This window comes from Odontomachus brunneus, unplaced genomic scaffold, assembly GCF_010583005.1.
Source record: "Odontomachus brunneus isolate Ranch 3 - 2012 unplaced genomic scaffold, Obru_v1 Obru_scaffold_006, whole genome shotgun sequence".
Lineage (NCBI taxonomy): Eukaryota > Metazoa > Arthropoda > Insecta > Hymenoptera > Formicidae > Odontomachus > Odontomachus brunneus.
In genome coordinates, this window is record NW_022639456.1 from 1,328,169 (window position 1) to 1,351,131 (window position 22,963).

At 38.7% G+C, this 22,963-nt stretch overlaps 4 protein-coding genes across 12 annotated transcripts in view; 3 read left to right on the plus strand and 1 right to left on the minus strand.

Moving 5' to 3' along the window:
- Positions 1-637: 637 nt before the first annotated feature.
- Positions 638-4,309, plus strand: LOC116852011 (2',5'-phosphodiesterase 12-like). Its single transcript, XM_032831970.1, has 9 exons — positions 638-799; positions 858-901; positions 1,042-1,364; positions 1,532-2,082; positions 2,500-2,639; positions 2,815-3,101; positions 3,179-3,334; positions 3,489-3,609; positions 3,769-4,309. The coding sequence occupies exons 3-9, from the start codon at positions 1,068-1,070 to the stop codon at positions 4,029-4,031; spliced, it is 1,815 nt and encodes a 604-aa protein (XP_032687861.1). The 5' UTR covers positions 638-799; positions 858-901; positions 1,042-1,067; the 3' UTR covers positions 4,032-4,309.
- Positions 4,310-4,439: 130 nt separating this feature from the next.
- LOC116852018 (RNA-binding protein 39) lies at positions 4,440-14,590 on the minus strand. Of its 3 annotated transcripts, none has more exons than XM_032831993.1 (9): positions 14,440-14,590; positions 14,230-14,303; positions 10,768-10,832; positions 9,152-9,460; positions 8,486-8,690; positions 8,036-8,302; positions 7,747-7,922; positions 7,481-7,651; positions 6,810-7,107 (listed from the first exon to the last, which is right to left on the minus strand). In XM_032831993.1, the coding sequence occupies exons 2-9, from the start codon at positions 14,281-14,283 to the stop codon at positions 6,810-6,812; spliced, it is 1,545 nt and encodes a 514-aa protein (XP_032687884.1). In that variant the 5' UTR covers positions 14,284-14,303; positions 14,440-14,590. The 3 variants fall into 3 exon arrangements, with proteins under 3 accessions (XP_032687878.1, XP_032687884.1, XP_032687871.1); XM_032831980.1 differs by having other exon boundaries at positions 14,230-14,343; positions 14,440-14,566; XM_032831987.1 differs by lacking the exon at positions 14,440-14,590 and having other exon boundaries at positions 4,440-7,107; positions 14,230-14,319.
- A 669-nt stretch (positions 14,591-15,259) lies between these two features.
- On the plus strand, positions 15,260-17,908 carry LOC116853799 (uncharacterized protein C19orf47). Of its 4 annotated transcripts, none has more exons than XM_032835028.1 (4): positions 15,260-15,409; positions 15,654-15,834; positions 15,990-17,093; positions 17,370-17,908. In XM_032835028.1, the coding sequence occupies exons 2-4, from the start codon at positions 15,816-15,818 to the stop codon at positions 17,501-17,503; spliced, it is 1,257 nt and encodes a 418-aa protein (XP_032690919.1). In that variant the 5' UTR covers positions 15,260-15,409; positions 15,654-15,815; the 3' UTR covers positions 17,504-17,908. The 4 variants fall into 4 exon arrangements, with proteins under 4 accessions (XP_032690919.1, XP_032690917.1, XP_032690918.1 ...); XM_032835026.1 differs by lacking the exon at positions 15,260-15,409 and adding an exon at positions 15,414-15,497; XM_032835027.1 differs by lacking the exon at positions 15,260-15,409 and adding an exon at positions 15,419-15,610 and having other exon boundaries at positions 15,684-15,834.
- A 498-nt stretch (positions 17,909-18,406) lies between these two features.
- The window catches only part of LOC116853797 (alpha-actinin, sarcomeric), a 24,286-nt gene continuing 19,729 nt past the window's right edge, over positions 18,407-22,963 (plus strand). For 3 of the 4 annotated variants that reach the window (XM_032835023.1, XM_032835020.1, XM_032835022.1), the window contains exons 1-2: positions 19,091-19,244; positions 19,698-19,828. In XM_032835023.1, the coding sequence (XP_032690914.1) occupies positions 19,727-19,828 (102 nt within the window). In that variant the 5' untranslated portion in view covers positions 19,091-19,244; positions 19,698-19,726. Of the gene's footprint in view, positions 18,602-19,090; positions 19,245-19,697; positions 19,829-22,963 lie in introns of those variants that run through there. The other variant, XM_032835021.1, reaches the window with a different exon arrangement.

The following is a 22,963-nucleotide window of genomic DNA, read 5'->3' on the forward strand; positions in this document are numbered from 1 at the left end:
AATATTCTGAAATATTTAATTGAAGAGTGAAATATATTTTATAACTAGAAATCCGTTCCGTTTTTGCTACATGGGACTGGTAGAGGAAACTTTTACGGAACGGAACTAGAGAACGGAACGCTCATTATAGTAAGAAATCCGATCCGTCGTTCCGATCCGTGCTCAATGGGACGGCACCCTTACCGCGTCCTGTGTGCAGGAGCCATTATATTTAATAGCATGTTTGACTCTGAGTTAACCCACTCTGAATTATTCAGCCTACGTTTATTGGTCAAACAAGTACTTATAAGCTTTATGATTGGCTAATAGAGACTTATGACCGGTATTCATAGTCGAATCTTATTTCAAGACCGTCTTAAGTAAGGTCTTAAGATACGAATACGGCTCTGTGATTGGTTCATGATATCTTAAGACAGTATTTAAGATGATCTTAAATATAAGATCGGACTATGAATACCGGCCTATAAGGCTTCCTTAAATTCATTTTTAGATGCTTTACGGATCATTTTATTGGCTATGGAGCATCTGAAGATGAATTTGAAGAAATCTTAAATATAAGGCCTGACTATGAATACGGGCATTAGTTTTAAAGTCTCCGTTACGAGCGCCACTGTCAATAACGACCAATCGAGTAGTAATGGATTTAAGATTGTGATAGAACAATTGAGTAGTGAAATATTTAAGTTGATTAAAAAGTTGATCAGATGGTAATATATACCTCTTATTTGCCTGTTGGAGTAAGGGATTTGAACTGTGGACATTCTGATCGAATAGCAGAACAGTTAAATATTGATTGCCAGTAAGTAATGAGAGTCTTTCTGAAAATATTAAGAAAATAATTTTATTTGTTTTAATAGGAAAAGTGGATTTTGTCCGTTTCTGCAACACGACGTGAGGTTATGTAAGTGTAACCATAAGTGTAATCATATTTTCTTTAACACCTATGTTTATGTAAATATATTAAGAATGCATTCATATTTTTACAACAAAGAGTATATATTTTTGTTTTAAGCTATTCTATATTTTTAAACTTATTTTCAGATCAATAAATGGTGTAACCAGTTATAATGCGAAGCACGTTTGCAGCTAAATTACTGACGCCAAGAAACTACTTGCTCTCGTCAATCGTCACGCGAATTTCGTTCTTTCGTAGCGCGCACACGCAACCGAAGTACAAGTTGAAAATGAACGAGGCATTTCTTCGCTATGAGAAGGGCAACGATATGTTTGACATCTCGTTCCGCTATATGGATAAAACTGTAAAAGTAGATCGTCAGTTCAACTTCTCCAGGCAAGCTACAGAGAGTGTCAATAATTTCCTCACTAGGATCAATACAAATGTCTGTAAATTTATTAACGAAAAGGTAAGGAAGACACTGTTAAATCTCTTAACAGTATTAAAGACACTGTTAAGTCTTTTGTTAAGGAATGTTTTCATTAGTTTTATCCTTGAATATTTATCAAAATGTTAAACAAGAAAAATATTGAGTATGAATGAATTGTAAGAAACAATTGATTATGTTTTTTCTAGGTAAAAAGGAAGAAAAAGAAGAATGCTGCTTGTGAGATATCCATGTTATCACTTGACAATGTAAATTCTGGAAAGATAATGCTTCTCAAAGATGATGTGCAGGTAGATGGTAATATATCCTGCGAGAGCTTATTGCAAGACTCCGCAGAACTTAAGCTAATTATCTTGGAGAATACATACATAGTGAAGCGAAACGTACCTCATATCTCCAGTATCGCATTGCCTACGAGCATGCTGGTGGGCTTTCCAATTTATCCAACTAAATTCGAATCACTATACACTGATAAGAGGCGGTCGATATTCAACTGGTACAGGAACAACGCTGTTAACAATAACCCAAATTTGTGGATACAAGTGAGCGAAGAATATCTGTATATACCTAGCGTGTCAGATATCGGCTGTAACTTGAAGATCAGCTGCATTCCGCGAAATGAGTCTGACTCAGGTTGTATCGTCGAAGTACAATCGAAGAACACCGTAGAGGCCGGCCCAGGTCCGTGTCCGTTCGAAATTCGGCACGAATTCACGAAGCACAAATTATCGGGCAAAAGGTATGACATTTGTGCAAGATATATATGCTTGTATGGTAGAAGTGCAAAATTATTTATATATACAGGGTATCTGAATATATGTCCGCAGGTAGTTTAGATCTAACTAAACACAAGTTTTGTTATTTGCAACAATATAAAATTCTGAATTATTAATTAAAGATGACTAGTGAGTAATTGCAAGCTGTGCGACAAATGAATTGCGATAGCGACGCGATCGTCGCGTGCTTATAGATTTAATCAGAGTAGAGGAATGTACTAAACAAAATAGGACTTTTTTGTTTAGCTTGATCTAATCTACCTACATAAGCAGTAAATTCACACATTTAAATTCAAGCAGCCTATATATATATATATATATATAATATATAAAATCTGTGTCTCAGTATGTAAAGTACTTAAGCGAAAAAATCAATTCAGTTTCAGAATAATGTCTTATAATATATTAGCGGACGCATACACCGATTCTGATTATTCCAAGGATGTGTTGTTTCCATACTGCCCGGAGTACGCGTTAGACATAAACTACAGAAAACAGTTGATACTCAAAGAAATTATAGGTATATGTCAAGCAAAATTTATCAGCCGCTTCAAATCGTTTTATCAAACGTGACGGATTCTATAGTGAATAAAAGACATTTGACACTCGTCATTAATGCTTATCAGTTATCGTTAGCCAGTTAAAAGTCAAAACTGATCTTTTACCATCTTGATTTATTAAAACAATTGTTGCAGGATTCAATAGTGACATAATTTGCCTGCAAGAAGTAGATCGTAAAATATACGAATACGACTTGTTACCGTCTCTATCCATGTTGAACTATGACGGCGTGTACGTTACGAAGAACGAGATAAGTGAGGGACTCGCTATGTTTTTTAATAATGAGAGATTCGAAATATTAAAAGTTGAATCCAGTGTAATGAGTCACAATGTAGATTCTCCCAGATTTAATGCAGTCTGGACCAAAATCGAAAACGAGAAAATGAAGGAGAGATTCTTGAATAGAAACACAACTATTCAGGTGCGGTACGCATGATTTATCTGCGTTATTGATACTTGATAATCGAGAAGACTGAATTTAACTTAATTGTGATTCAGGTAATGACGTTACGATCGAAAGATAATCCGTCTGAAATCCTGGTCGTTGGCAACACGCATTTATACTTTCGACCCGACGCGTGTCACATACGTTTGTTACAAGGATACTATGCAATTACATACATGCACGAAGTGGCGAACACAGTGCGGGAAGAGGTAAGCGTTTCTTTCCGCAAAAAAATTAATATTACTTATGCTCGCAGGGTATTTTAACAGAAATTAATGTTATATCCGGAAAACTATTTATTTCAACATTTTTATGAATCATTATTAATATTACGATTACAAATGTATTCCATTGTGTCAACAGAATCCCGGGTGTAACGTGAGCGTGTTACTTAGTGGAGACTTCAATAGCGTACCGGAACGCAGCATATATCGGCTGTTCACCGAGAATTACGTCCCGGAAAGCTGCGAAGACTGGAGAAGTAGTGAGTTAATCTCTCGTCATCTTTACCGACTTGTGAAAAATCTTGGTTTTCTTTTCCAAAAATTTTACTCGCTACCTTATATGCGACATAGTATAATCAGAATATGTATAATTATATTTCGCGAAGTGGTATAAAATTATCGCCTGTTCTATATTTTAGACGCCGAGGAAGTAGTAGAGAATGTATCCTTGACACAGGATCTTCAGATGTCCAGCGCTTGCGGCACGCCAGAGTACACGAATTACACACCGGAATTTTCCGCTTGTCTCGATTACATATTCTACGAGAGAGACAAGTTGGAGGTGGAACAGGTGATTCCAATGCCCAGCAAAGAGGAGATCACTCTTCACACGGGTTTACCATCCGTAGTATTTCCCAGTGATCACATTTCCTTGTGCGCGGATTTAAAATTTAAGGACTGATAAATATCTGAATCATCGAACAGGCCACGTGATGCAGTGATTCTCGTTTCATTGCACAGGTTGCACCATATCCCGATTCAGATCTCCAATTATCATGTCAATATGAAAATGTAGTATTTTTATTTTTACGTAATTTTCTTTTACCACTAATCTAATTTTCTTTTACCACTAAATTGATTTTTTATTTGCTGTATCATCAAGCTTAAGAGACTGGAATCTTGTGGATAGAAAATTGTATAATGTATAATTTAATAAATTAAAAAAATATCGACTCACAACTGGCACGTCGTTGAAAATGAATATTAGAATTCTGTCTTAGGATAAGAAGTAATTCACGAGGAGTGATATCACTCCCTAATCTTGAGAAATATAAAATTTCTCAAGAACAGACCACTTTACACGTACATGTTACATTAATCTGATTTATAATCATCAAAGTATACATTCATATTTCGGTAATACGAAGATACAGCGAAGTAAACCTACCAAAGTAACGTTACGTTTACAGCTAGTTAAAAGTTAATTTACAAAAAACTTATATACAGATTAATTGTCTCTTTCTTTTGCTCCTTCTAGGTCATAGAGGTCTGCAAGTCACGAAAAATCGCTAATTTTTTTTATCGTGAACTTTCTACATTGCTAAAATCTTTCTATGCTATTGTTTATTTAAGCTAAAGATCAGAATTTTCGTATACTTAAATTTTACGTTCTATAGTGAATGTGTAGAAAGTGGGCATTTTCCATAGCTATCTGAAAGCGAATTTTCAAAGACATAAAAAATCTATTCAATCAAGTCGTTTAGTCATATGTATCAGATGAATAATCGCATTATTAATTCAAGAGAAAATCCGTGTTTCGATTTTTCTATGTAGTTCAAAATTTAATATGACTATTCGTCAATACGATATATTATCAATGACGAATGCAAGCACACAAGGAGATTCTCTTATATAAATCGCCTACACAATTATTTTATCATTCAAATAAGTTAAATCTAGTTTGTATTAATTTGATTAACTTTTAGGAGCATTTCAACAATACGAAATTCACTTACAGCTCCAAAAATGGGATTAATTCATTTGGTCCATTATTTTCGACATGATAATCAGTGAACATTTTGATGCTAGAAATGCTAAAATGGAATTTTATCGATTGAAGATTAAGATTTCATAGTAAGATCTATTTTAAACATTTTGATCAATAGCATTGTTTAACTTGTAATCATGTCTTATTCTAATGTGACATTGCTCTAAATTATCCCGATATAAGTATCATGAATCTATAGAACAATTGTTTGAAAGAGATTTTTTAATACTTGCAGACCTCCTTTTCTATCACACGTTCCTTCTTTCTTCTTCGTATAAATGTAACCAATCTAATGTGTGTTCTAAAGTAATTCTCGCCACTATTATAGCCCTATTATAGCCATACCCTTAATCCTTTCCTCCCCAATTGAAATACATGATAACTTATTGATAACTTCCAAACAAATTGATTAAATTATAATCGTTCAATTTTTAATGTTTTTGTTGCACTAATGTTCACCACTAATTGTTCTCAATCTTAAGTAGAACGCATTTTACTACATATTATTACTATATATTAAAAGCATATGAATCTGCCTTATACACATATTTCATATATAAATATGAAATTTATTTGCTTTTATTAAGTTATAACATCTATAAATTATACAAAAATATCATTTGTAATTATTAAGTTCATGAATAATTTAATATTTTATTAAATTCATGAACAATTAAAATTGTTAATTTTGTTCTTATATATGTTTTAATTAATAATTTAGTGTATGAATTAAGAGTGAGAGGATTAAGGTCTTTCACTTTGTTTCATCATTCGTTCTATGTATGTATATCTCACTACCGTGAGAAACGATCGACTGAATACTTTACTATTTATGACATATTCTATTTCGATCGCAAAAATACAATACGTTGACATATGTGAGACGAAATGTTGCATCGCCAATAAATATCTTTTTAATTAAGTAAAAAATGTTCTATTATTCTTACGTTGAAACAAAAGAACGCGTACACATGTATCTTATTATAATAATGAAAATTGAATTCACCAATAATATCAATTAGCATGTCCTAACATGAAAACTTTGTAATTTAATGTTCGTATCTTCATAGAATTTTTGTCATTTCAGGTAGTTTTGCAGATTTTTTGATATAAAAAAAAATCATTAGAAATACATTTCATTGACATAGAATTTTCTTCACAATTTTTATGGTTTTATAATTGCATATGACAAAAATATATAATGTTACACTAACAAAAAAAAATTCAACATAATAATATACTTGTTAAAAGTAGCCAGAAGAAATTTAAATAAAAATCATGAAATAATTTCTAAATACACAAAATGACGTAAGATTTTTAATGAATACTTATGCATTAGAGCAATAAGATATAAAGTTTTGAAAAAACTGAATATCTTCGATTATCGCGAGCGAATTTCGAATACCAAATGTTATTTTATGTTTGGTGATTGTGCTGTGAGAAATGCTGAGAGATCGGACATATTGCTTTTATGATATTCCACTTATGTGAATTTATTGCAACAAATAACACAAGTAACTACCTTCAAGTGCGAAATCCGTTGCTCAGACTCTCCTCTCCGCCTTATAAACAAATTTAAAATAAAAAGATCCCTCAAAAATAACAAAACAGTGAAATTCAGACAGAAACTCAATACTATGCAAGGATTTACACGCTAGCAGATTAAGATTGTTGCTCATTCGCTTGGGATCATCACATGCCTCTTCGCGGCGCGCTTGGCACCAGCAGTTGTAGCGCGGTCATCGCATCCGGGAATAGCGAATGATAATTCACTACTGGTACATACGCAGCGGTTATTACGCGACCTGCGAACCACCGGCCGTGTAACGAGTTCACTGCCGCTACGGCTGTTGCGATCGAAGGACACTTCACGTATACGTTGCCTTGTGGTGACGCTTGATCCACGTATACATGCAACACGCCACCATGCTTGTTGCACTCTTCAATCACGTCGTCACGGATTTCTTTCGCCCAGTTGGGATTCGTCTCACTGGAAACAAGAAATTCAATTATGATCTTGAACAAGTCTCACAAAGTTAATTAATTCGTAAAAATATATTTTTCTAGAGAGAGTTAGAGGATATAGAATTATTCTCGAATAGAGAGAGTTAGAGAATATAGAATTACTCTCGAATAGAGAGAGTTAGAGAATATAAAATTATTCGAATAATTCCTGCAATAAAAACATGTCCTGTTACCGATAATTCGCATGCGACTGTGTTCGCATACGCATTGTTATTTCAATAACATTTTGCTCTAGCATATACGTTATCCCCCTAGTGAGTGTAGTGATACGTGACACTAGGTCTACTGATATGCAATTAATCGCGAGAGCTCGTTCAATACAAGAAAGACCGACTTACTTCTGTGGATCGAACATATTGGATAACATAAAGCATTGCGTTGCGATGGGAGGTGCAGCCTGAGGTGGCGGTTGCGGTGCTGTCATAACTGGTGCCATGTTTAAAGCATTTGCTGCTGCTGGTGGTATTTCCAGACCGGTGCCTTCTGCCAATTTGAACATCAATTGTAATCTGCAAGAACAATATTACGCCAAGTTTGAATTGCGAAGTTCCTTTTCATATATTGTATTAATTATTTTCTTTTTCGTTCACTATATCTCATATACCTTCCGGTTGCGCCGAGATCGATCCCACTACGATCCAGTTCATCTGTATCAAGAAGAGATGGTCCTTGAATCAAATCAGTACGTTCCGTTACATTTCCAACTTTCATAGGTCTACCAGCAAGCTCGAATCCATTTAATTGTTCCAAAGCTTTCTTTGCGTCGTCTGCGTTTCTGAACTGAAAACAATGAAGATTGTTTCTTGTAAAAGTGAAAAGATTTCAGACATTGATACGCATAAATCGCAAGGTATTGAGCGATTTAATTATACGATAATATTACAAAAACTTACTGTTAGAAAACCGTAGCCTTTGCTTCGTCCAGTTTCCGGATCCATGATTAACTGAATGTTATCAATTTTTCCGAAAGGCTCGAAAATTCCACGTAGCATATCCTCCGTGATGTTAAAATGTAGAGACCCTACATACAGTCTCATAGGTCCAGTTTGGCCTTTCGGCATAAGATTTGGCATTGAGTTACCCATGCGATTTTTCTCGGCTTGTGTGTGTTGTACCACGATGGGAACTCCAAGGAGCTTCTGACCAGATAAACCAAGTGCCTGCAAAGGGACGTTAAAAAAATATCTTTAGTTATCTGTTTTTTATCCTTTTATTAGATTTCGTTAAACATGCTAGAATATCATGGTTTTAAAGTTCAGAGAATCATGATTTTGCGAAACGCTATTCAACAGTCCTCGTTCTTTAATTACATAATAATTAAAACAATATCGACATATACTTACTAGTGTGACACTTTCCGGATCCTTAAACTCGACGTAAGCGATTCCTTTAAATCTCCGTGTCTTATTACAAGTGATAAGTCTGACATCCTGCACTTTGCCGACGCTGGAGAAGAATTCTTCCAAATCGCGTGCACGGATCCGTTGACTTAGTTGCATACAAAATACGGTGCGGGCATCCCGTTCTTCTGGTGTTAGCTCATCATTTCTAGAAATGCACAAAATAATTATTTACAATAATTGTCAAAATAAAGACGTGACACTGAAAAACAAGAGAAATGTCGACTTGTAAATTTGCTGCAGTGCTGTGCTATTGTGGAACATTAACCCATGTTGTAGTTACTACATGTGATAGTAACAATACAAGAGAAATTTAATATTCAACTTGATCTAGCATAAATATATCCCCCAATTCATAGATTTGCAATTCCATGATTGGGTCTAGTCAATTATGCATTTCAAGATAAGCCAATACAGACGCAAAGAAATAAGAAAATATGTTTTGCATACATTTGATTCTTGAAATATAATTTCTATTTTGACTTTTCTCATTTGAGTCGTTTTCTATAATCAGGAATTATACGACGCAGTGCAATTAGAGAGGCGTGTTTAATTACATGTCATCAATAATAAAAGTAATAGTAAGAAATCTTGTAAATATAAACTTACATTCCAAGCGGGCTGTGACCTTTACCGAACGGTGGTCGGGCTCTAGGAAGGGTCAGCGGTGTGAGCGATCTCTTCCTTCTTCTATCCCTGTCTCGATCTCTGTCTCGCCTATCCCTGTCTCGATCATTGTCCCGATCCCTGTCTCGGTCCCGCCTGTCTCGCGATCGCGATCTACGACGACGATCACGGTCACGATCGCGATCTCTGTCTCTGTCGCGGTCCCTGTCTCTGTCTCTATCGCGATCCCGCCGATCTTTGTCTCGGCGATCACGCGATCGTGAACGGGAACGAGAGCGATGCTTGCTTTTCCTACAAAAGAACAGAAATTCAATTAAAAAGAGAAGTAAGGTTCGGAAGTGTTCGGAGAGAATTGGAGATAAGTCTGAAACAACACATCCTGCAAGTAAATTAATAAAGAAAAAATTATGAAATGATGTGCAAATGTGTCGAATAATTTTGATCTTGATAACTGCATTAATATTTATGACAATTGCAAAATTATCTCATTATCGTGGAGTGCACATACATAAAGTAGACATGTGAGAACATTATTTTATATATTTGACAAAGACTTTTTTTAAAAGCGCTATCAGCAAAGAATGCTTCTTCGTTATCTGATTGCTATTAAAAAAAATTCATATTAAATGAATTTATATCGAATTAAAGTATTATTCTCATGATCTGAATGTTTCGACAGAGAGGCTTAAAAATGATATGAGAAACCCTGGAAAGTGCATTCTCGATATCACAACGCTTAATTTAGCCATGAGTCAAAGTTGCGTTACTTCTAAATTGGTATTGTCTAACACCGAGTTTCTCAAGACTCGGTGATTAGGCAGCAACCTGAGGCGAGTGCAATTTCGCAACTTTACATCGTTATACGATCAGATCTGGAGCTATTTGAGGAAACACGATTCGATTTATAAGAGGAATCTGTAGTACAGATATTCTTCCTATATACTTACCATTTTCTGGTTTAACCTTTGGAATTATCAAAATAACCAGCATTTACACTAATTGTATGGGGTCTATAACAAAGAGAATAAAACTTCAGATGGGTCTATTAGGCGATTAACGTTGCTTCATTTATGGCGCAAAAATTACAAATATGTAACGTCTCGGACGTGTATATTGCAAAAAAAATATAGCAATAAGACCGTTTCTCTTTATTTTCGTTCGAATTTAAAACTGATGGTACGATATCGAAAGATACACTGACACGTTGTTTAAATTTCATTAATTGCAAAATCCAAGTGTTTCTTCGTTTTAATCGCCGTATAAAAACTTTGTTAGACCTTATCACAATTATCAGTTGCCCCTTTATTGCTAACATTCAATGCCATAATGATGATATCGACATGAGCTGTTTGTTTCGAAAGTAATCCAAGTGAAAATTGCAACGAACGCGACAGGTGAGAGCGAAATGAACGGTTGCGTGCCGATCTTTCTTAGCAAGCCTCCCAGATTAGAGTAACAGTTTTGACACAAGTGATATACGAGAGTCGCCTAATTTCGCTTAGTCTTAACACGAAGGACGTGCAATTCGAATCTCGTGAACTGCTCTGCGTATTCTCAGTGTAACAAATAATAAAGTGAAAAAAGATTTCCTTACTCACCCTGATGATTTGCGGCTAGACCCATTCTCCTTGGAGGACTTGTCTTTGGACGAAGAGTCCTGCTCCTACGAACAGCAAACAGTTGAATGCCATGCCAGCCAGCCGATGTGGCGGGGACGCGCGAACAAGGGGACAAAAAGCAAATCGTAGAACGTTAGTAAATTTCGTAATGGCAATTATTCGCTATACAAAATATATATATATAGATAAATATATATATGTATGTATACGTATATATATATCTTTTTCTGTTTCTCTTTTTATTATGAATATCAAATCCGACAATGAATTAGGAACGGTAGACGGTATCTCTTCTTTTATTTTTATCCGTCCGTCAGTACTTCTACGGTAGCAACCTTCCCTTTGCTGCGGAAGAGCAATGCTTTTGATGCTGGGACAGAGACACAGACGTCGGCGTCAATTCTCGTGCTCTTTCTCTTTTACTTTCGTTTTCTTTCCAGGACTCTATGGGTCTGAGAGCGCTGAGGGGGAAGAGGCGAAGGTACAAGAAGAAAAGAGAGAGCGAGCGTGAGAGAGAGCGTGTGTGACAGAGAAAGAGAGAGAGAGAAGAGAGAGAGAGAGAGACGGGGCGAGCATAGCGATGCGACACGGTCGCATGCACCTGGCTCAGACTTACCAATCGTTTTATCGGGTTTTAGGAAATCATTGCAATCTTGGGTTGAGCATGCCTTGGTCTTTAAACTACCAATGGCCAACCACACATCCTTTTTCTTCTGCAAAAGAGAGCCCTCATCAAAGACAGCACGATTTCAAAGGTGTAAACGCGAGAGACGTGAGCAACCCTAATCGCTAGCCTACGATTGCCCGCGCGCGCACTTACTGATTACACGGGGGGAGTATGTATGTATGTTAATTATATTAGGGATCGTTTTAAACCACCTTCTTTTTTTCCTCCCGGTAGAGACGGGGGTAGAGACGACCGTGAACGCCTGCAAAGACTCGCGCAAACTCGCAATCGCGGTTTGGCCGAGTTCAGAAAATGTTTCTTCCGATTAACTCTTTCGTTCTCGCTGCAACGCGTGCATCGTATTGAAGTGTAAGCTGGGATGCTCGTATTATACGATATAACGAAGTAATAGCGTATCTTTTTTTTTTTGGAGTTCAGGCATAAAGAGCCGCTCAGTTAAATCGTGTTAGAATATTACTAAAATGATAAGCGGATTATCGTTATGGAAAACAAAAGCAGGTTCCTGAAACATTTTCTTGTGTAGATCTTCCACTTATCAGTCTTCCACTCCAGCTCGGTTGTCAGTTTACCATATTTTCACGTGGTCATTTGCAAAGTTGAAACGTAAGAGAGAATGCTTACAAAGTCCCTATCCAATTTCATGCAGCCATGAATCTTACAATATATATTTTTATAAATAATGTAATAATATAATTTAATAATGTAACAATATATATTTTTTTGCAGCGATTAGATAGTTGCTTCGACAAGGCTGGATAGGCATTTTGTAAACATCTCAACGATGTCGGATTTAATGAAGAATAATAATCTAAAGACAACGTGAGAATTGATCGCAAGCCTGACGTGTCTTCTATCGCACCGCAATTAAGTGTTGTGATACCTGATCGATGGCATTACCTAGAAGGCAAATTGCTATCATTACAAGTTGCACAAAATACAGTAAACAGAGTGTGAATATTTCGTAAAATGAACTCGCTCGTGAACCATTACAAGTAAAACATTTTCGAGAAACATCCTAGAGATATTGCAACTGTACCAGAGGACTGCAGCATTCTGACCATTTAACAACAGTAATTGCTGTTAGGCAATGTGTCTTATAGCTTTGCAGTAAGGAAATTACTTCTTTACGATTATAAATCAAGAAGACTGCTTAAACAGACAACAAGAATGGAAATTGAAAATATGGAAATAAGTAAAAATAACAAATTTCTAGTTTACAAATTGCGGTAAAACTATATCGGCAAACTCTATTTGAAACTCTTTAACATTATAGCATACACAAGTGTTGTTACATTATGCAGTAATCACATATCAAAGTAACGCTGGTGATTAAAAAAAAAAAAAGATTGAACAGCACAAAGGTTATATCTTTGGCTATCACGAAAGAGAGGATTAGGGGAAAGAGAGAGAGAAAAAGAGAGAAAGTGTCTACAATTACAAATACATCTTGTAGATATTAGTTTCCTCAAAAAGAGATTTATCCTTGAAGAGAGGGAAAAGATGGAGGGTACAAAACAGAGCATTATCAGAGTTGATATCAGATATGAAGAGTACCCTGTTTCTTTATATAACATATAACAGATAAGATAACGCGTTTTTGTTTTCTTTGAAACAATAGCGTTACGCCATTAATGTCAGAAGCATTTTCATTTCATGATAAAGAACCTTAAAAATGTTTGGCTTATTCAGTAAACAAATCTCATATAGCGACTTTCACCTAAATATGTGTAATATAAGTCCACACATACACACATACATACACACACTCGAATCAAGGTCTTTCCAGATGCTTGAATCTGTAACGTACAAATTCATGAATCTTGAGATCCTCGAATTCACCTGTCTCCAAAAATCATAGTCAATATAAAAATTTATAGTTCCTGGGTTCTAAAAATTCTTCAATCTGCATTTTTGATAAATTTTCAGTTGTAAATATTCATGTTCAGATACATACACACATACATTCACAGATTCTTATATAAGGACCCTGAGTTTGCTGGCTAAAGATACCAATATTATGATATGTGGTAAACAGCACATAGTTTCACACGAATTGTCATGATGTCACTGAGAACTGGTTCCGCTTGAGTATGTACCAACACAACAGCTACATCATTATCTACATCATTATAAGACATTACGCCTCTTTATATGGTCAAATTATAAAAAAAATGAAAGAAACGTGAAAATATATTGGCTAGACAGAAGTAAAGAAAGAGCGAGAGAACAAAATAATGAGAAATAAGTAGAGAATGATGTTAGATGATGGCTGTTCTTAATACCTCGTCTTTCAAGTGCATTCTAGGAACTCGCTGGCGCACATCCTACGAGCGCGAGGGTACATGTTACGTACCATCTATAAGTACAGAAAACGGAGGTGTTGATCAATGGTTGGTACATCAGAAACAAGGGCGTACTTTGTTCTACATATATGTATACATATAACTATCTATATGCACACACCAAAAAAGATAAAGAGAGATAGAGAGAGAGATAGAGAGAAAGAGTGATGGTTAATGAGAGAGGGAAGTGGGAGAAATGGTGGGTTCTCTTTCTCTCGTACGCGGCGACGAGTGCGTAAGTTAAAAAAGAAAAGGCGGCACGCCTCGCGCATTGAGATCGCAATTCACGGGCGTGAGAGCAAGACGAAAGTGATGACGAGAAAGTAGAACATGAGAGAGAGAGATATATATAGAGAAAGGAGACAAAAATAGTGAGAGATCGAAATAAAATAGTAGAAAAACAAGGCTTACCCCCTTCTTGTACGGCGCTTCCAGCATTGCCTCGACATCCAAATCCTCCGCCATTGCACAAGTCGAAGAGCTCTCTGAAACGCCACGCATTAGCACACCACAAACAAGTTCGCGCTGCTCGCAGACAAAAGGAGATGTATATGAGAAAAAAGTACTCGAGATCGAGATATGCAAAGAGAGTGAGCTATTTATGAGAGGCTATAAACGTACAGACGGCAAGCGTTCTAAATAGGGCAATTCGAACACTCAATCAAGATCCTAAACGTGCACGTAACCACTACGCGACGACGTAGAGAAGGAAAATGGCCGATACCGGATGCGGCTCGCGTGGGTAACCTCCCTATAAGAGTGACGTGAGCAATATGTGAGTCATTGAACGACTGATGTCGACAGAAAGTCAACACGACGTTATCACGATTCCCACATGGATAGAAAATTTACATTTTTCTTACTTCTGGTTGAAGAAAAGTTCAAGCGAGAGCGGATATGACGAATTATCGCGTGCGAATTATTCTTCATGCGACATTTGCACCCGGTATATTAGCGTCGCTACTTCCGGTTCATTTTCGGAAAGAACACGTCCCATCTAAGTATTTGTGTATTATGGTTTAAAAAGCCGGTATTTATAAGGTGCTTTCCATTTGTGTAAACTGTGTTATACAAAACCAATTTATTGGTTGCATATTATCTTACAAGATATTTTAGATAATATGTGATCAATAAACTGGTTGCGTATGTGTGTGCAAAGTGTGTTAAGCAATTGGAAAGCACCCATAGGCTGCGTTCGCTTTGAATACTTTCGCGTTGTAATGCAGGATTCACACCGCGTCCGACGTACGACGTCGATATCCAATAAAAGATTAGCTTTCCAATGGAGAATTGATTTCTCTATTAGAAAGCTGTTCTCCTATTGGATATCGGACGTCGTACGTCGAAATCAGACGCGGTGTGAATCCTGCATAATGGCTTCTGCACACAGGACGCGGAGATCATCTTAAGTACTATCTTAAGATGTCATAAACCAATCACAAAGCCGTATTCGCATCTTAAGAATTAAGATGGCCTTGAAATAAGAATTGATTATGAATCCGGCTTTAATTCTCCATTTTCGATGCATCATAAATCAGACGTTGGACGTCGGGAATTCTCCGTTAGCACTCTCGTCTACGTATAGCGTTTGGTAAGTGTTTATTTGCGAGTGTATGAACTTGTGTAGCCATTGGAAGCTCACTTGTGTATCATACACGTTGTGTATGTATACATATTAGGTATGGTGGAATTTTAACAGTAGTATTCTCTTGTTTATTAATAATTTCTTTTGATATGTTATACAAGATCTATCGGGGAACGATTTAGAAGGTAGCGCGATCGTGGCGATTTTGTAAGCGAATTTTTCGTAAATTTATTTATTTCTTGCTTTGAAGGGCAATCTACATTTCTAATTTGAAAACTAGCCGGAACAACTCAGTATGCGTAGGGAGGTAGTAAGGACGTATTCTTGAAGTTTGTCTTCTGTATTAATTTACTGGGGAAATATACGAGGCAAAAATTCATAAGACTCGTTATTGCATATTTCAACTTCAGAAATGGCTGCATCCTTATCAGGTGAGTGTGTGAAAAACTTTATAAATATATGTTAGGTTATAATAATTGTGTTGCTCACAAATACATCAATTTCAAGTAATAAGTACCAGTAATAATAAGTAAATAAGTACCAGTAAACCAATAATAATTCACTTCATAAATTATATCAATTACAGCATATTGGGTGAAGTTTTTCAAAGGCGCTGGCTTCCCTCAAGATTTAGCCACAAAACATGCTCTGGTGTTCTCCAACAATCGTATTAAACCAGATATGCTACCAGATTTGGATAAATCTAGTCTCAAAGACATGGGTATTATGTTAATGGGTGATATGATTGCTATCTTGAGATATGCCAAGAAAGTGGTCGAAGAGACAACATGCGAGAGATTTCTGGTTGATTCTGAAGATATACCTTCTGCTTCAAAGATCTCAGCGCAACCTGTGATGAAGAAAGTGGCAAAGGAAGTGGTTAAAAAGACAGCAGTTCTACCAGCTACCGTTAAACCTGAGTCTGCGAAGAAAGTAATCAAACCTCTATCTGCAGCAACCAAGAAAATCATAACCATAAAGAAACCAACTTCTTCATCAAATGTGCTTACCAATGTCGAGTATATTAGCCAAAAGAAGCAGCTGCCTATTAAGAGAAAACTGGTCTCCGATGAGATTTATGAAAGCAATGAGGAGGACTGGAGCATAACGGAGAAAAAAAAGATGAAGGCGTCGACAAGTGATAATGATGAGGACGACTGCGTCGAATACAAGGTTGCTGTCTCGAAGACTCCGAGCATGAAAACTCAACAGATAATCAAAAAGCCCGTGGAACAGAAACGCACAGTGTTCGACAGATTGGGCGACAGTTCCGTCACAAGTACGACCAACTTGGCTGACACGTCGCCCACTTTCAATATCACCGGTATCAATAACAAGGACGTGTTCAAGAGATCGGTCAGTGTGTTCAGACGCCTCGGCGAGATAGACTCCAAGAAGGACTGCACGAGTACTGCGGGCATATTAAAGAATGGCTCGAGTAATAGCGTTAGCGTTGCTCCCGGTATCCTGAAGAATCGAAGTCCAGATGCGCGTACGACGATCATCACGACGAAGAGGATCGCGACGAAAACTACGGGCACAATGCACGCTGATCACGAAGTCGGCAAAAAAATCGTCCTGAACAACACGAAACGTATACTTAAGGTAGAAAGGAAACCAATACTATCATCCGATACTATTTCGAGCGAAAAGAGGATCACTAAAATTACAATGGCACCTGGCAAGTTAGGTATGTACGCAAATTTAAACGTTGCATGTGTGCACGTGTTGTTCAAAATAAAAACTGATTTTTAATTGATTTTGGGCATAATGTTTGGATATTGTCTGTTTTATATAGAAAAATGTATGGACTATCTATTAGTAAACAAAAACCCAAAAATTATGATTTTGTGAGTTAGATCGTTCTTAAATAACTACGTGTAAACCACCAACTCTGTACTTGTATATTAGCTGGGCATAATACTCGACATCTGGATAACATTAGAATATTCTCTATTTGTTGCAGCATCAGAACGACTTGTCTCGATACCAGCCAAAGCGCGATTGGGTTCGACTACACCTAAACAAGTGACTTTCAGCAAAGTGGCGACGGTCACGCACGTGAAGAAAGCAGATGTCTTCAGTCGATTAGGCATATAAGTGCTTTTTTTATATCTTATCATTGAATCAGAAAACAGTGGTTTGCGATTGTTACTTTGTACAGAATTATTAGGTAGTTCCCTCCAGACCAACTGCCTTGATCGTTGGTTAGCAGTCAGTCGTGATTTATTCAAATTGACTTTTGGTTTTTTTTTGTTAGAAGGAGAATAATGTGTACTGCTAGAAACATCTCAGAATGCAAGGCTTGTATACGTTGCAAGAGAGTATCGTGTAAATATAATAAAATATATATATATTACGATTTATATATATATATCTTCTAGTAACATTTATGAGAATTATTCATGAAATGGAAGTTGTTTTTTTATTTACAAGAGTGACATTTGGAATAATTTAATTTTATGTAAGAATTGATACAACTCGTAATATACCTTTATGCGCCAAGTGTTTGGAATTGTATGATGGCATTTTTGTTTTAAAGAAAGTAGCAAAATCTTCATCTATTAACGCATTTTTATTTTGTGCGTTGGTTTATTATGTTCACGACCTTTTATACGCATAATATATTTCTGTATATTGTCGGTATATATAAATTTTAAGCATATATACAGACGAATGATCAAACTTTGTGTTTTTACATTGGTTTTATTTGCTTCATATATAAGCTGCAGCTTCCCGCAGTTTCCAATATTTTCCTTTCTCCTTCTACACAACGTAAATATTTTGTAATAAGCGGCCGGTCTAAGAGCATTGTAAATCTGCGCCCTCTGGCATCATCTGCATCGTCTGCACTTTACTGCTAAACTCTCTCCACCTTCCATCAGGCGAGTGTTGCACTTGTTTCATCGCGAGTGCAGAAAGTACAGCGCGGCGCGGCTAGAGGAGGCTAGGCATGTGGGACGCGCAGACGCATTCCGCTCTACATAAACATTTGTGCCGTGGCGGTCTCGCGGGAATGGCGTCGCCCCGGTCGATTCGGGAATTTCGCGCGGACCGGCGGTCCTATTTTAGCCGCGTGTGTGGGTGAATGAGGTGCCGCGGCGCTCGTCTTCGACGCTATTTTCGTCGCCCCTGCGTGCTCCGAGAGCTGCGGATCGGCGTACTCGCGTGCGAGGGAGAGAAGGAGGAAAGACGGAGGTTAGTTTCGGCCGATGAGCCCGGCGGCGGCGGCGGCGACGGCGACGGCGGCTGCGTACGTAGCGATCCGTGACGAAACGCGATTATCTCGCGCGCGTCCCCGCAACTTACCCCGAAAGCGCGCTGTGTTACGAAATAACGTAACCGGTGCCGACGCCGACGCCGACGCCGACGTCGCGTAGCAGGAGCAGTAAGAGCTGCTCTTGTCAATACGGTAAACGCGACACTACCGTTGCCTATCAACGGCAGTTTTGCAATTTGCGCGTTATCGTACTTCAGGATATTCGCGTGCGCCATTAGCGTTTACAAAACGCGTTATCGCTGAAAGAATTTTTCGGAGCGTCACTCGCCAACTAGAGAGAGAAGAGAGAGAGGAGAGAGAGAGATAGAGAGACATACAGAGATAGAAAGAGGGAGATAGAGGGTGATAGAGAGAATTTAAAAGGGAATCGGTGGGAGGGGTCTCGCTCCCCTCCTCTTCTGGCGAGTACGAGAATTGGGAAAGGAGGGATGAAGCACGGGCGGGTTGCGGGAGGAGGGGGAGTTGTGCACCGGCGAGCAAATCGTATATGTCAGACTCGTGGCAGAGGGGTCAGCGCGAGAGAAAGAACGACACGAACCGAACGTTTTCTGGGCTTAGCGGGTACGTTTCCACGTTGATCTCGCAGGCACTTCTCTCTCTCTCTTTCTCCCTCTACTGATCTCTCTCTCTCTCTCTCTCTCTCTCTCTCTCTCACACGTTATACACTTCTCTTTCGCTTTCAATTTCCCCTCGGTTAATCTCCAGCCCTTAGCTACCGTGATCGCCCCTTGATTTCGTCATTTTTCCCTTGTGCCTTCTCTTTCTCCCTCTCTATCTCCCCCTTTATCGCACCCCCTCTCCCCTGCACTACCCAGTACACGCGTCGCTGTCACCGAACCGAACGTACGCCGAGGAGACACGTATCGATCTCGATCGAGCATTCCTCCCGTCCGCTCCGAGAAACGTCCGCCGCGGCCCTCTCTCTCTTTCTCCCTCTGTTTTACTCACTCTGAATTCCTTCCCGTTGCAACGGGCGAGCGTAACGTTGTGTGACATACGCTTTGGCGTTTAAAGGAACGTGAGACACGCACACGAGCGAGAGGATGAACGACATGGAAGCCTACGGGGACGGATACATGGCACCGGAGGAGGAATGGGAGAGGGAGGGTCTCTTGGACCCCGCCTGGGAGAAACAGCAGAAAAAGGTGAGTGAGTGTGTTATCACCGTACGGATTTTCTTGCTTTCACATGTTTTCTTCTTCTCTCTTGCCTTTTTTCCCCTTTTTACGTTTTTGCGCCATCTCGTGGCTCGCGGGCATTTTTGGGCCCGGCGGACTTGGTCGCTCCATCTCTAGGTTAGACCTGGAGATAAATAATGAAAAGTAATCGGTAATTGTGTACACTTATCTTATGTCGCGCGAATTTCATGCGGAAAAAATGTGTCGCGAAGAAATCGCGTGAATTTCGACACAACTCAAAATGAAAATATATTTTTTCACATTGAAATAGACTCGCGGAAGTTTGGAGAACGTTAAGTCTCCGTTGCTCTCTATAATGCGCGTCTTTCATCAACGTGAATTAAACCGTAATTTGAATTTAATTCTTTGTCTGATTAGAATTTTAATTCAAATTAAGGCTCGATCGACGTTAATGGGAACGGTCATAAGAGAGAAAACGTGTCAATATTAAAAACTGGGAGCAATAATGTGTCATGCACGGTTGAGGAGAAATATTTATTTGGCGTAGTCATCGCGGATAGAAATGATATACTCGGCTCTTATCGGTTTCTACTGATAGCGGCAATCTTATCAGATATTAGGGCAATTTTGGTATCAACCACGCGTAAATACTCGTAGCCGTTCGCGTAACACGTCGTAGTAATGACGTGATGTACAGTAACGCTAATAATAACGTCGCGTTTATATATATACTACAGTCATACAGTTACATAGTCATTATAGTATAATATAAAGTGTATTTTAGTTTATTTTCATATAAATTCTTTCCAATTCTATTATATTTTTAGTAAGAATAAATTGTCACTAAGGTATATCTTACTAAAAAACACAGATCCTTATTTTGAACTTTCTTTTATCGATGAAAGTACCTCTGGAAGTGCTCTAAAAACTTATAGTCTTTCTGATTGGCTAGAAATCACTTTTAAAAGTCCTTTTGTCGATAAAAGAGAGTTAAAAAAAAGGTCATACCAAATTTTGTTAGAAATATAGCAGATTTCGCTAAAAACATAGCGAATGTTTTAATAGTACACTTCAGTTCTTAAAATATGAGTAGCATATATGAAATGAACGGATTGAATTACTGCAGAATGTTGATCTATTATACTATGGGACAAAGTTCTAAAGTAATTTTTAGTATGAAATTCTACGGAGAGGATATTGTAGTAAAAAATTGCAATACAATTTTAGTAATCCGGGAGTAACACTATTACAAAAATTCTAATAAAACATAGTAAAAATGACTATAAACATGATAATTTTTACTATATTCATAGTCACTTTTACTATGTCTTATTATAATTTTCATCATTTTCATCAATCTATTCCCAGAGTACTAAAATTGCATTGTAATTTTTACTGCAATATTCTCTATGTGTGTATATATCGAGTCCTCTCTTTCGTCGTTAAGTCGTCTGCGAGCATAAAATGAATCTCGGGTTACAGTTCTTCCTTGATACGAAAAGAATTTGCTGTCGTAGCGAATCTGTGTCTGTTGCACAATTGATGCGGGTCTCAATCGTCAATGATAAGCCATTTATACCAGTTGTCGAAGTGTAACCCGCTGCTATTCTGGGAGGGTAAAAGGAGGAAGGAAAAGAGACGTAAACATGATCCTCTCGCGCAAAAGAGCGGCGCTCGATTTGGTGACTGAGAAAACGGGGCTCCTCGTGCGCGTTCTCGATCAGCAGCTTCCATCCACAATTTCGTTTCGTTTCGCGCGTTGTCATTAAATATACTAACAAAGTGGAGCACCCTCGAGTAGCGTCGAGCTTGCCCGAGTGTGTTTTCTTCATTTTTGGCAGGGGCTCAAGGCTCTCTCCCAGGCCTGACTCTCACGTATATGTCGGCCGCAGCCCTTCGGATTGTATTTTCAGACTTTATGACAAAAATAATCGAGCGATGAGTCACGCTCGCCAACGGCGATTTTCACGGTTTCCCGCGCGACTCGCTCCCCTCAACCTCGTCGCCCTTTTCCTCCTCGTTATCTTCTACTTTTCTTTTTCCACTCCGCGATAATACGCTACGGCCGCGAGGCGGCGCGCTTCAGGTATTAGATAAGCGACGCTGATAATAGTTACGCGTATACGCCAATATATAAAGCGCGTCCCTGAGATCGCCGCGCGCGCGGCTCGACGTCGCGCCGACAGGCATTTTTCGTAACGCCTCTAATTTTAGAGATCCGCGTGCCCCGTTCCGGAAACGCGGCCCGAAAACCTGCATCGCCACCTCCATCGACTTCGCTCTGCCATCGAAAATTCGTTCGGTTCGTCGAACCGCAGGAAGTATCGGTGGTTTGTTTCACGTTTCGCTGGCAAGCTTACGCGAGCTTTTCCCGCCCGAGTCTATGACGGCAATGCGAATCGAGGAATTCGTGGCGGAAGGAGCCGCAAGACTCCTTCGTAAACATTTGTCGGACCTGTCGATTGAGCGAGAAATTTTCCCAGACTTCCTGTGTAAATCTTCTTCCCTGAAAAAAATTGGCAACTTCCCCATCCCCCTCCCCGTCGAGCACCCACAGCGTAAAAATTGAGCCAACTCTTTTGATTTCCCGATCTCCATGTTCGTTCGCGGCCAGATACGATTCGCAATTAACGAGATATGACGGGGCACGGAGGGGGCGATCAATTAACAGTACCGGTTAAAACCATTAGCGCGCGAATGATGAAGAAAAGGTGGTGGTGGTGGTGATGGTGGACGACGTTGTACGACGCGATCGGAACAGTCGGCTGCTAGGTTCGCGCTCCCCCCATCAGCCGGTCGATTAACTGTACAAGAGAATTTCTCGTAAAATCTCGTCGTCTCTCCTCGCGCGTCTCTCCGGCCGCGCCACGAAACGCATTCCGGCGATAGGAATTTTTCTCCGGCGTTTAAATAGGTCGCGGAAACAGCTGCTCGGCGAGCTTTCAGATTCAGCGCCGATCTCTCGACTCTATTCAGACGTTGCACCCGCCCTGTTCAATCCGCCGGTCCCCTCGATAGTCCCTTCACGTGGAGCATTATTGAAGCGATCGCGGCTTGTCCTTTCTCCCCCTCTCCCTCTCTCTTCTCCTCCTCTCTCTCTCTCTCTCTCTCTCTCTCTCTCTCTCTCTCTCTCTCTCTCTC